This window comes from Mandrillus leucophaeus, unplaced genomic scaffold, assembly GCF_000951045.1.
Source record: "Mandrillus leucophaeus isolate KB7577 unplaced genomic scaffold, Mleu.le_1.0 Scaffold92, whole genome shotgun sequence".
Taxonomy (NCBI): Eukaryota; Metazoa; Chordata; class Mammalia; order Primates; family Cercopithecidae; genus Mandrillus; species Mandrillus leucophaeus.
In genome coordinates this window covers 2402000-2414940 of record NW_012110030.1, presented here as the reverse complement: position 1 = coordinate 2414940, position 12941 = coordinate 2402000, and the positions used below count along the sequence as shown (strand labels likewise).

The 12941-nt window shown below is 39.3% G+C and overlaps 1 protein-coding gene across 7 annotated transcripts in view; it reads left to right on the top strand.

Moving 5' to 3' along the window:
* Positions 1-12941, top strand: part of PTPRD (protein tyrosine phosphatase, receptor type, D) — a 462557-nt gene that overhangs the window by 380092 nt on the left and 69524 nt on the right. For all 7 annotated transcript variants that reach the window (XM_011969903.1, XM_011969901.1, XM_011969904.1 and 4 more), the window contains one exon: positions 5048-5223. In XM_011969903.1, the coding sequence (XP_011825293.1) occupies positions 5048-5223 (176 nt within the window). The remainder of the gene's footprint in view (positions 1-5047; positions 5224-12941) is intronic.

Here is a 12941-nt window from a genome sequence, read left to right as displayed (position 1 = left end):
CTTTACCTACAGTGCAATGTGATGCAAAATTGCGAACATTCCCCTCAGGATTACTTGATTTCACAAAATAATTCATGTACTATTTTGCATCCTGCCTTTTCACTTAATGTCAGGGCTTAAGGCTTTATTATAAACCCCTCATCGTTATAAACACTGCTTCAACAAGAGACAAGAGACATCTTTTCAAATCAAATTATCTTCTGACCCCAAAAATCAAATCCATAGCAAGTTGGGTGTTTGTTAGGTTTTTTTTTTTTTCCTTCTTGGTGATTTTAAAAAATCCACAAGACCCCATTATTCAAAGTTTATATCCAGGCTCATTTTTCCACTGAAAACCGTAACTAGCAATCAACAGCAAATAAAATGAGAGCCTAAAACTTGCCTGATTCTGTTCAAATAGCTGTATGCTATGGCTTGTTGTGCATGAAGAACAACAGAAGCACAGCTCTACCAATCATTCCCTTCATCACAACTTCTGTCACTTTTACAGGCTTACACTTACAGCCAGGTCTAGTTAGTCCAGAACACAAAGACCCAGTATAAAGCATGTAAGTAATATTTTTAAATTCCACAAGAAAGAACAGTTCGTTAACTGAGGAAATACACTTTAACACAGGAATGGAGCATATTGGTGTAATATGAAGTTAGAGGATCTAGCCTTAGGTTTCTCGTGTGTAAGATTAGAAGACTAAACACGTATTTACGGTGTTAGAACTATTGACATCACTGTTATTAATTAGAGAATGTGCATGAAACAGTGCATGAGAAATCATGAAAACCCACTCCGTTTTATAAATGCAGTAGAGCCATGGACTCCTAGGAAAGAACCAGTCTTGGAGGTAAGCTGTTCTTAAACAAAGACACTAGGACCAGCTGACTCCAAGAGAGTTCCTGCAGCAGGGCCAGTGTGTTCTAAGATTTTGCCTATGACGAGCAGAAGGCAAACATCTTTGCATGGTCCTGTTGTTTTAAAAACTCATTCCCCAACCAAAAAACAAACAGAAAACCCAAAAAGCAAATCAAACACTGTTATTCTAGTATTGGAGGAAGGTCTCCGTGACTCCAAGAATGAAAAGCAATCACCTAATTTGTAATAATTCTATACTCTTTCCGTACTACATTTCTTTTTCTTTTTTCTTTTTTCCAGTACTACATTTCAAGCTATATTTCCATCCTTCGTAACCCCAAAGGAATTAAATTAATTCTCACACCATTCTCTTGGATTAGAAGTGCACCGTGATTAATGTTGCATTAGCAGAAGCAAATCATTTTTTGGAAAAGGCAGGGAATTGAAAATTAAATAAACAAATATGTACTACTTAGAGAAAGTCACCCCCCAAAAGTGAAATAATGTTAGATCCGGCCTCCCAGCAGAAACATCCTAATCAAGAACTACTGAAGAAGCATTTCATGGCACCAAAACATTTGGAAAGAAGCATATTGTTTATTTTCACAGTGTTGGTTGAAAAGTCTTTCTAAATATGTCACATTAAAAACCAGAGTCTCATCTACTTGAAATGGACTGCTGATTAACTTTAGCTTCCAATCTGGGGTTAATATTTTTAGGACAAGCCACCATCCTTTCTAAAATTTTTTCTCTTTCATCTTTCTGCACAGTGCGTTATATTGGGTTGTATAAATACAGTACTCATTATATCTTAGAGCTTCTGGAGAACATAGCCATCTCTCATGTCTCCACATTGCAGAGGACCTGTGAGAGAGAACTTACCTGAAATGTCTTATCACCAGAGTGGGTAAAGAGATTTGCCAGAAGGAGACTTTCATTCCATGTACTACCTTCTTACAAATAGGTATCAAAATATAAGAGGAACCTCAGCATTATTTTCAGGATATAAAATATTGGCTTGATAATTTGCTCTACCAGGTATTTGATTTTGTTTTCAATTACCTCTTTTTCAGAATATTCATTCTTTCTCGTTTATTGAGACAGAGTATCTTGCTCTGTCGCCCAGGCTGAAGTGTGGTGGTGCAGTCATGGCTCACTGCAGCCTTGACTTCCTGGACTCAAATGATCCTCCCACCTCAGGCTCCCAGGTAGCTGGGACTACAGGCATGCATCACCACATCCAGCCAAGTTTTTAGTTTTTTGTAGAGACAGGGTCTCTTTACCATGTTGCCCAGGCTTGTCATGTCCTGTTCTCAAGAAATCTTCCTGCCTCAGCCTCCCCAAAGTGTTGGAATTATAGACATGAGCCACCACGCCAGCCTAATTTTTTATTTTTATTTTTTGTAGAGACAGGGTCTCACCATGTTGCTCAGGCTGGCTCAAACTCCTGGGCTCAAGTGATCCTTCTGCCTCAGCCTCTCAAAGTGTGGGGATTACAGGCATGAACTACCATACTTTGCCCAATTCCTAAATTCTTAAAGCATTTAGTGATAGTGTTGATTCCTGGTGCCTAGTAGTCTTAAGGCAACATTTTTGTATTCTTATCCTGGGAAGTGCAATCATTATTCAGTAGCAGCCTACCCCCTTCTTGTAAAACAAAAAAGAATTTATTATTCAAAATTGAGCAGTATGCAAAAAAAACCCAATTCATTACATATTAACTGATTAACATTTTTTCGCAAAGAGAATTGGATGGGTCTGATTCCCTGTCTTTAGGAATGATTCTCGTGTGCATCTTCTCCGTCCTCAGATGCATTGTTCAGACACATTTGCTTTCCTTGGTAAGGGGGGATGTGGCGCAGGGCCCAGTTGATGAATCTTCTGAGTCATTTAGCCCAGATTTCTCCATTCTGATTTTTCTTGGAAAAAAGTTTTCTGTATATTGGCAGCTGAGTGAGGCCCTTAGCCAGAATCCTTTTAATCAATTCTTTAATGTTGCTAACTGCTAAATTAAAATTTTGGAAGTGGGTTTTTCCTGTTAGATGGATTCATTCTTGGCTCAGAACCAAATCCTATGGATATGTAAGATGTGTGTACGTCCCAGTGTTTGTAACCTGAGAATTTTATTTAACCCGTCATTTGAATCTACAGTAATCTGGTATTGGGGAGGAATAGGATCTTTATCAACAAAGGGCTGCCAAAACCCCAACTGCTTCTTGAGTAGCTGTAATAGATGAATAATGTTACAACCAACCGTGCATTTCAAGTTTTGCTCAAAAGGCTTTTCAGCTAATGCTAGTGGTATTTCATATCTATGTGTTCATCTCAGAGTGCAGTAGTTTCCATCTGACTTTTATTACCTTTCTTGAGAGGATCAACTTTACAACTGGAATCAGAAAAGCAGTCAAAGTCATTGCAAGTGGCAATCAGTGAAATATAACAATTTTAGCTTGGGAACATATGTTTCATTATAAGGAAAAAAAATGGTTACCCTATGATTCCAAGACTCATATTTCCCAGGGTAGAAGGGATCGTGCACAAGTTCTAGTGTACCTCCCATATCATGCTGATATTCCTCTAAAGTGCTTATTCCCCCCTACAGATAACCAGCTCATGACCTTCCAGGGAAACTTAACTCCCTTTTTGATTCTGACCACTTGAAAATGCTTTATTGTTTCTGTAGTTACATCTTTCAGAATTTAAAACTTGGAACTCAACAGAGTAAATCTAAACCTCTCTTCTTCTCACAGGCAGCTCTCATCCCAATTCCTACCCTTTCCTTTGCTAGGCTATAATATACATTCTTTCTCATATGGAGTAGCTATGATTCTCTTAATAACTGTGGCTACTCTACTTGGAAGAAGCTCAAATTTGCCTCTATCTTTCTTAAAGGCATGTGCTGATGGAAAACTAGGGTTTAAATCATAATATCTACATTAAATTACATTTCTGCTACTGATTACATGTTGGAACTGGGGCAAATTATTTACTCTTTTTTTGTCACTAGGGTAGCAAAGGTGAATAAAAGAGACGTGGTCAAAACAGGCAATAAGTAAATTAACAAACAAGTAAATATATAATTACAACCTGTAATCAGTAGTATAAAAGGGCTGTCAAGGGAGTTCTGATGTCTCAGGATACTCCAGGGCAGGTCTTCTGGGATGGAGGCTGGGTGTTTTATGATGGGAAGGAGACAGAGTATATTCTAGGATGTGGATTGCACTAAGGGGGGAAATAAATGTTTTCTAATCATTGAAGCAGGCCAGTGTCTAGAGTTTTAAAGGCAAGCAGGTGAGTGGAATGAGATGAGTCTGGGAAATGGCAGAGCTTTGTAAGCGATGTTCAGAGTTTGGATTTTATTTGAAGTATAAGGGGAAGCCATTGTTGGGTTTGAAGAAGTTACAGTGTCTGAAATAATTTTTTTAAAATTGCTCTCATGTTAGATAGAGAATAAACTGGAGAGGACAAAAGTAGAAGTTCGACATCCAATTAGGAGGCATTTTTCGTAATCCAAGAAGTTCATGTGCTGCTTACAACAAATCATGAGTTTTAAATGAGAAGCAATACTTTACAGAGGTCAAGACACATACGAGTAGCCTATGATTAAACCTGACTCCACCAGTTTGAGCAGCTTGCTCAAGTTTCTTTAACTTCTTTGCACCTCAGTTTTCTCCTGACAGGACTCATGACAGGACTTACTGCAGAGTTGTTGTAAATATTAAATGACTTTATATATAAGTTTCCTGTTAACTAAATCTACAAAAATTTTTCACTATTATGGTGTGTTCCACCCTATTTTGTATTTTCAGACTCAGGCATTCTTTTATCTAGTTTTTGTCTGGGAAGCACATGGATGAGGAATGTTACCAGATTGTTTATTATTCTTTGCAAACTATTTCCTTGCCAGTGCAACAGAGAAAACCAACAACCAGTGAAAGAAAAGTCGTTCTATGGACCATCTATTGTATTTTTTCTTTGTCATATTATGAAGACCTGACACTTTTTTTCAATACATTTTTTTTACATGATGGTTCTAATAGGGCCTTTTTTTTAAATCTTGCTTAAAACCCGACCTTCAATATATTGCGACTCCTCTAGTGTAAGGTGGAACAGTAAGATAACACTGCCATTAGGCCATGTCCCAGGCTATTTCCTCTTGTGATGTGCTCACCTGGTTGAATAACACTCCTTGTTTTCCAGGGATCCCAGGAAGTGACTATGTGAATGCCAACTACATAGATGGCTATAGGAAACAAAATGCCTATATTGCAACACAGGGATCTCTCCCCGAAACATTTGGGGACTTTTGGAGAATGATATGGGAACAACGGAGTGCCACAGTTGTCATGATGACAAAACTAGAAGAAAGATCAAGGGTAAGAATAAGTATCCACCTCTTTCATTTTAAAACTTTTCCCTCAGAGTCCCTATGTTGCATATTTTATTCTGTTCAGAATCTAACCTTTCCCTAAGGCTTAACTTTCTAACAGATACTAATTATGAATGGGCATCAACAACTCTAATTAAACCATTCTTTAAAACTCCTCTGGGTCTTTTCAAAAAAGAAATTCTCCCATGTTATGATGTGTATGGTTGCTAAAAGGAAAAAAAAAGGAATATTCATGGGAATAGACAACTTCGTTAGATAAAATAAATATTAACTTGAACCTCTTTCAAAAAAACCATTGAACAAGAACGCACGGGCTTTGGGGAGAATCCCACCAATATGTACTTCCACTGTTTTCAACTTTTTCTTTCTTATAATCTGCAACGTAAGACTTAAATTCTGTGAAAGAGGCTCTTGCTTAAATTTTTCACATTAGTATAAATTAAGTCAGGGCAGCTGGAAAAATGATGTGGCTGAATACACGGCTGAGAAAACACATAAATGCATAGAGGGCGTTTTGCTAGTTTAAACTTCTCCAAAATGAGTAGATTTTAATAATGGAGTCATTGCTTAGTAAGGTCCAAGAAAAGAGTTTTATTCATCATATGGATCCAATATTATGGTGCATGGCACATTAGTTAAATGCTGTTGGTTTGAAGGACTAAAAAATACTGGGTAAACAGTGTACCGTATCCCTGAGGACATGTGTACATATTGTAGCATCTGAAGAAAATCAACCTTTAACCTTGAGAAATTAATGAAGGGATCTCTGAAACTTCATTGAAGATAGCAGATACTTTCATTGAAGAATGGGGACATTCAAGACAGAATTTGTAAACCACAAATGGGAGGTCTCTTTTACTGTGGTTATAGTAGTCTCAAAAAGGATATTTATAAGGAAGAGAGCCTGATTCCCCATTTACTGTGTGAGAGTTGAGGTTCTGTAAATGTTCTTCTAAGCTCAACACATGGCGGTTTCTCTAAGCCTGGGTATGTATATGAGGGACAATTTAAAAGCTGCCCAAGAGATTTATAAGGGAAAAGCTCAGACAGAAAAATACTAAAAAGCCACAACTGTAACCTCAAAGGTGGGAAATCAAAAGCAGTGATAAATGGTTGGTTTAGCAAAATTGAAAAGCAATTAGATCTTTTCAAAACATCTGAATTGTATAGAGATGTTGACATATTGTCTAAAATGGGAATTAAGATAAAAATGACGCTGAAGACAAATATCTGTCATACTTTACATGCAAACCCCATTCAAAAGATGTAAATGGATCTGTTACCGATTTGTACTTAAGGTAACTCCTATGTAGCAAGCAGTTTCCTTAAAAACAGCTCCCCCTCCAAGCGATCTTGGATATCATAGTTAATAACTATAATAATGTCTAACATATTAGGTGCATTGATATTTCAAAACAGCCCTTTTCAAGAAACACTACTATGACCTCCAGTTTCCATATGAGTACACTGGGGCCCAGAAAATTACAGAAGCTTTGCCCAAGGTCATCCAGTTACCAAGGTCGGGGATAGGAATTGAAGACAGACCGTCTGGCTCCAGAACACACGTGCTTCACCATCAAGCCATACTGCCTGTTGACACTTCTGTGAAGCTGAGACAGCTGAACTATTATATTACGGCATGCATGTAAATCCAACCTACCCAGTCTGTTCTGCCTGGAGATAACTGCTGGTAACAAGCAGTCATTTGCAAAAGCTGTTTTCAGTAAAACACACATTTTATCTTGACACTGCAGGCCTTCATTAAACTGTGCACAGAAACTTGTTTTGAAATAACCAAATGAAATTCTGCCCCTTTTCTCCCTAATTGCTTCTAATAATAAAGTTAGTTCTAACTGGCCCCACTACCACTGCAACATCTGATGGTAATGAGCAGTTCTTGGCGAAGGCATTGTGACTTAAATACCTACAGTTTATCTTTCTGTTGCAGGCTACCTTCTCCCGCAACCCCCCTCAGCCAGAGGAACTTATTTGGAAGTTACTAAATGAACCTCTGTTTGCTCCCTTCATTAATTACTCTTTGCTCTTGGAAGTTAGCTTTCTCCTTTGTTAAAATGGCCTAAGGAGGCCAATTAAAATGCTGTCTTGTGATTTTTATTCTGTGGTGGTTCAGCCTGTACCCAGATTTGTGATGACCTGCATAAGCCAATAGGCGGTTGGGTAGTCTCAGCCGCCATCAATCTGACAATACGTATGAGCCCTGGCCCCCAAGGCCCAAAAGTCCTTTGTTCTCCAGTCTAGAACACTTGGGACTAACTGACCAAATGTCCTGGAGAGATTTAACAAAGCAATGGAGCTTACTATTATCTCATCTGCTTTTCCATCTGCCTCCCTCCCATCAGTCCAATCTCACCCTTTCCCTATCCAGTTGCTCTTTTACCTAAAGTAGCAGGAAGAAAGGGGAAAAGGCATTCCTGGATTCCCAAACAAGAGCTTGAATTGGCTTTCACTATAAAAACAGTGTTATAAATAGGGGTGAGCTGTTAGTGAAATCTATACCTCCAGACTTTAGGAACATGGTGGGTTCTGTGGGCTGACCTTGGGACTCATTGAATTCTCAATTCCCAGCAGCCAACTTCAAAGCAAACATTGGAACTAGCCTGGCCCTATGAAGGGAAGTGGCACCAGTCTTCCTCATAAAGGGAGGTGGTCCAGGTACTGTAAACAAATTACCTCTCCAAGAGCTGAAGCTTGAAATGTCATTATTTAGATTAAGGCTCAGGTTCTTAAAATAATATTCATTCCCATGGTACATGAAGAAAATATGTGTGTGTGTTGTAAATGCTTCTGTGAATTAGAAGTATGCTAGACTGCCGCTGACCATAGATTTGCAGCAAGGAAGAGAGGAGAAAAGGAAAGAGAAGATAGCTTGATATTACACAAGACCGCATGGGGATACCACCATGAGACAGGACAGCTACAGGACAATTCCAAGTAGGGCACTTTGCAGTCAGATGTCTGAGTTCAAATACCAACTCTTGCCCCTAGCTGTGTGACAATGAGCAAGTTTACTTGACTCCTCAAATTCTCATTTTTCCTTTTTTGGATTATGTGGAAGGGTTATTGTGGGTATTGACTGAGATAAAGGATCTGGCCAAGTGGCTCAGTGATTCTTAAATGGTATTGTTTGGTAAAGCAGTTGGGGGCTTTACAGTGACAACTTCAGTTTCCCCAAAAGATAGCCTCCAAATAATTCACTCTTTGTTCCCAAATGAAAAGAGTTTGTTTCTCTGTGGTTGACGATGAATCCTGACCAACCTCTCCATGTCACTGAATATGGTTAATTGTGCCCACGTTTCCCGGTGTGGCACACCCATGCATTTTAGTCAAGAGGATAGTGGAGCTCAGACCACTGGATTCTTTTCCACTTGCTTTCCCCTAGAACAGGATCTCCAGAGTAGTGATCAGCCAGGGAACAGACCAAAATAGAACATTCTGGCTGCTGCATTGACAATAACACAACATGAAAATCATAAGTGATATAGACATGGGTTACATGTAGTGATAAGTGCCACTGAAGATACGTTTCCTTATGGTTCAGTTTTACATTCCCTCTCCTCTTTTTTGGTTATTTTATGGTGCTAGAGAATTCTCCTGCCTTAGAGCCCATCTCTCTTTTCAAGCTTTCTGTTTTGCCACAGCCTGGTTCACTTGTTTTTGTTTTTCTTTTAGAGATAGAGTCTTACTCTGTTGTCCAGGCTACAGTGCAGTGGTGTGATCATAGCTCATTGTAATCTAAAATTTCTGGACTCAAGCAATCCTGCCTGAACAGCAGGGACTACAGGTGCACAGCACCACCCCCAGCTAATTTTTAATTCTTTTGTAGAGACAGACTCTCACTTTTTTGCCTAGGCTGGTCTCAAACTCCTGGCCTGAAGCAGTCCTTCCACCTTGGCCCCCCAAAGTGTTTGGATTACAGGCTTGAGCCATCCCGTGCCTGACTGGCTCATTCTTAAGTTGTCACTCAGGTCTGAGGTTTATCAACAGCGCTTGTATTAATATCTTTGGGGGGTTAGAACAGCTGACTGAGACAAAAGGCTGCTGGGTTCCTTAGCAGGTGTTAGAAGTTTCACTAGCATCTGTTTTGAGCACTGATCATTCTTAGTATTTGCATGGCTAAAGAAACCCTTGTAAGTGTGAAGTATGACTTAGGACTTAAGTTGATTATTTGAAAACAAGAGTTCTTTGATTTTCAAATGTTATTACTTCCCTTCAAATGTGGCCTTTAAAGAATTCCAGACTTAACTGAGAAGACTTTTGGCCTGTTGTATACGTTCAGCTATCAACCCTGAAGGAAAAGTATAAGTTGAATATTTCATATGAGTTTCATTAGGGTATATAAAGAAATAAAAACACAATGGGCCGGGTGCAGCGGCTCACGCCTGTAATCTCAGCATTTTGGGAGGCCAAGGGGGGCAGATCACCTGAGGTCAGGAGTTCGAGACCAACCTGACTAACATGGAGAAACCCCATCTCTACTAAAAATACAAAATTGGCCAGGCATAGTGTCACACGCCTGGAATCCCAGCTACTCTGGAGGCTGAAGCAGGAGAATTGCTTGAACCTGGGAGGCAGAGGTTGTGGTGGGCCAAGATTGCACCATTGTACTCTAGCCTGGGCAACAAGAGTGAAACTCCATCTCAAAACAACGACAAAAACTAAAACTAAAAACAATGATAGAAGCTGGAGATTCTGAAGGGAAAGCATGACTGCTGCCTGAAACACACAGATCAGTTTAAAGCTGTTGTAGAATGTACTGTGTAATATGAAATACTGTTAGTGGGTTTTTTTTCCCCACAGTTTCCATCTTTATTGCCAAATCCTCTCAAGTTTTGCGTAGTGCATTGATTCTGTAGCAAGTCATTCTAGTGCCCTAGAATGTGGTTTCTAATTGTTTCCATGTTTCATAACATGCCAATAAGCACATGAATTGGTCTGGGCAACCACATGGAAGGAGGAAAATGTTTGGAAAAAAATGAAGCACTTTGTAGGGAAAGTAAAATGTATACAGCTGGGATTTCCACTACAAGGATATTATTTGTGGATGACTGGGGCACATGATTGGCAGCCTTGCTTGCAGAATTGGCATCTATGAGGTAGGATTTGTCTGCTTTTTAAGGTGTATATTAAATTATTATTTAGTGTGTGATCGTTCACCTTTTTCCCTTCATCTATCTCCTCTTGACTGTTTCTCTCTTACTCTGTCTTCCATCTTGAAATACAGAACACAGAGGGAATGTATCAACCTCATGCTTAGAAAGTTCTTGAGTAACCCTGATTAGTGTTAGAAGTTGAAAGGCTTACTCAGGGTTAGAGTATATCTGACTTTCATTTCACCTCTACAGTCTGCCTTCATTCTTTGCCCATAGTAGAGACTCATTATTTATCTTGCCTTGCAAGCTTTATAGTGGGGGTTGATTCACTTAGAGAGGTTTGTAAATGTACTTAATATTATAAATGTTGGAGGTGGGGAGTGAAATTTTGACACTTAACAAATGGGTCATGATTTTGATTGTAATCCAGTGTGAGTTGTGTCAATTAGTAGTGAAAATATAGGGCTAGAAGTGAAAAATTCTATTCTTGGTTTCCAAGCTATCTTAAGTCCCATTTTCTGTTTCCAAATAGGGAATCATACAAAGCAGATGATGCCATACATTAGTAAAGCAGATCAAATGTTTTGTGCATCGTGACTTTACTTGTATCTTAGGCCAAAAAATGGGAAAATTCCTGCCCTACTAAATTTTGTGGTTTGTGCCAAAGAATGGAGGTTAGATGCTGTCAGGGCCAAAGGGACTGGGCTGGTGTTAACTTCATTTTGTTAACAGTTTAGAGAACTTGACATTTGGCTGGTGGAACACTTCTGACCTAATGACCACTCACTCCTCCTCCTATGTCTTCCCCAGTCCTTGAATGTCACCTTAGTAAACTTCCCCTAGCACAAAGTGAAGGTGAGATGGAGACATATTCACATTTTGTTCTGTGGCTAAGAGGGCAATTCTGAGCATGAAGCAGCAGAAAAAAGAGATTGTGCTCAAACATTTTTTCTTTTCCTATAAAACAAAGCTTGAGATTCTTTTCAGATTGTGAGATCCTTTTGGGTTAAAATTTGACAAAATCCCATTGAAGATTATAAATGGCAGTGCTATTGTTTTCATTGCTGTTATCAGTTTTGGAAAGCCCAGCCTTGGCCAGTGGCAAACTAATTCTTGGCCCTTCGGGTTTGTCAAGGTTCGGTAAGTTTAATGGAGAGCAAGTGCTTTCCAAATGCCAGGTCTGTGTCCTTTTCCAAATGGAACTGGAAGCACCAAAGGCCGTGAACATTTAATTTCTCAAACTGTAGCCTAAAGCGCTGCCTATCTAGGGCAACAGAAACGGCTTTTTTCTTTAAGCAACTTTAGGACCAGCAGCACAAACATTGCCTTTGGAGTCTGCATGATGTATGGGATTGTTTTGAAAGTGGTGGATACTTAATGTAAATAGGACGCTGGCAACAAAAAGAATGATGCTCGTGTTGGCAATCTAAAGGATGTTGGGGTCCTTATCTAGCAAGTTCCACACTCTTGGTTTTCTCTTGTCAGCAGACACAGTGTCAGATAAAAGAGAAAGAATCCCACCAATTTCTTGCTGTTTGTTAGCTTTCTGGACTATCTACCTTCTTTCCCCACCCCAACTGCTCTACTTAGAAAGGCAACCGACAGATTCTGGCTCAAAGCATTCCTCTTAAAGCCAGTTAGAGTCCTCACGGCCTGAGTAAAGAGCTGGAATGGGGGAAGGAGATGCAACTTTGCTTCTGATGACTTTGCTTCTGATGACAAAGCCTCTCTCATTCTCTGCATTCATGTCTGTGGTTCTTCTGTGCTGGATTAGGTCTCATTTCTAAGGTTTTCAGAAGTATGTATTAATCTCTGTTTACTAGTTTTTAGGATCCAATGTTTGGTTTTTCTCTATTCTTTATCAGCAGAATGTCTGGAAAGGCTGATGTTCAACTGGTAAATACCCAACATAGTTGTACTGGTTGTTAAAATATTGAACTGCATTAATACTGACTTGTACCTATGAATTACATTTTTATTGAAACACTGAGTCATCCAGTGATATTATTTGGAAGAGGTGACACTGGAGTGAAAAGCAACTGCTGGGCAGACCAAGGCAGAAGCAGAGGTGGCTGTAGGGCTATGTGGGGCACCCAGGTGCTCCTCAGGAGTGATTATGTCTGAGGTGGGTACTCTGAGGACTCACCTCATGTGGGAAGAGCTGATATCAAAGTGCTACTTGGCCATGAGAAAGAGGCACCTCACACAGTTCTGCTCTGGTTAGGACAAGGTGCCAGAAACTTGAGACTTAATGACTTTCAATTTAATGGGGAAAGTCATTGGAAAAGTTTACGGCAGCTCCCTATGTCAACTTCTGGCAGACACATCAAACAAAAGGGAATAACTTTTTAAAAATTAATAAGCAGTTAGGAAAGTGTGCGAATGGTTCAATGAACTGGTAAGCAATTTTATGATACGTAATTTGGTTTATTTTGAGAATAGTATTTTTCAACTTTATAGCTGTATATATGAAAAGCTGCACTGGTGGTCAAATGCTTTAATATCACTCTCATTTCAAATATTGTACTGCCTCTTTGTCCTCCACTAATTAGTGTTAGTAAAGATATAATAAAATGGGGGAATACACAAACCA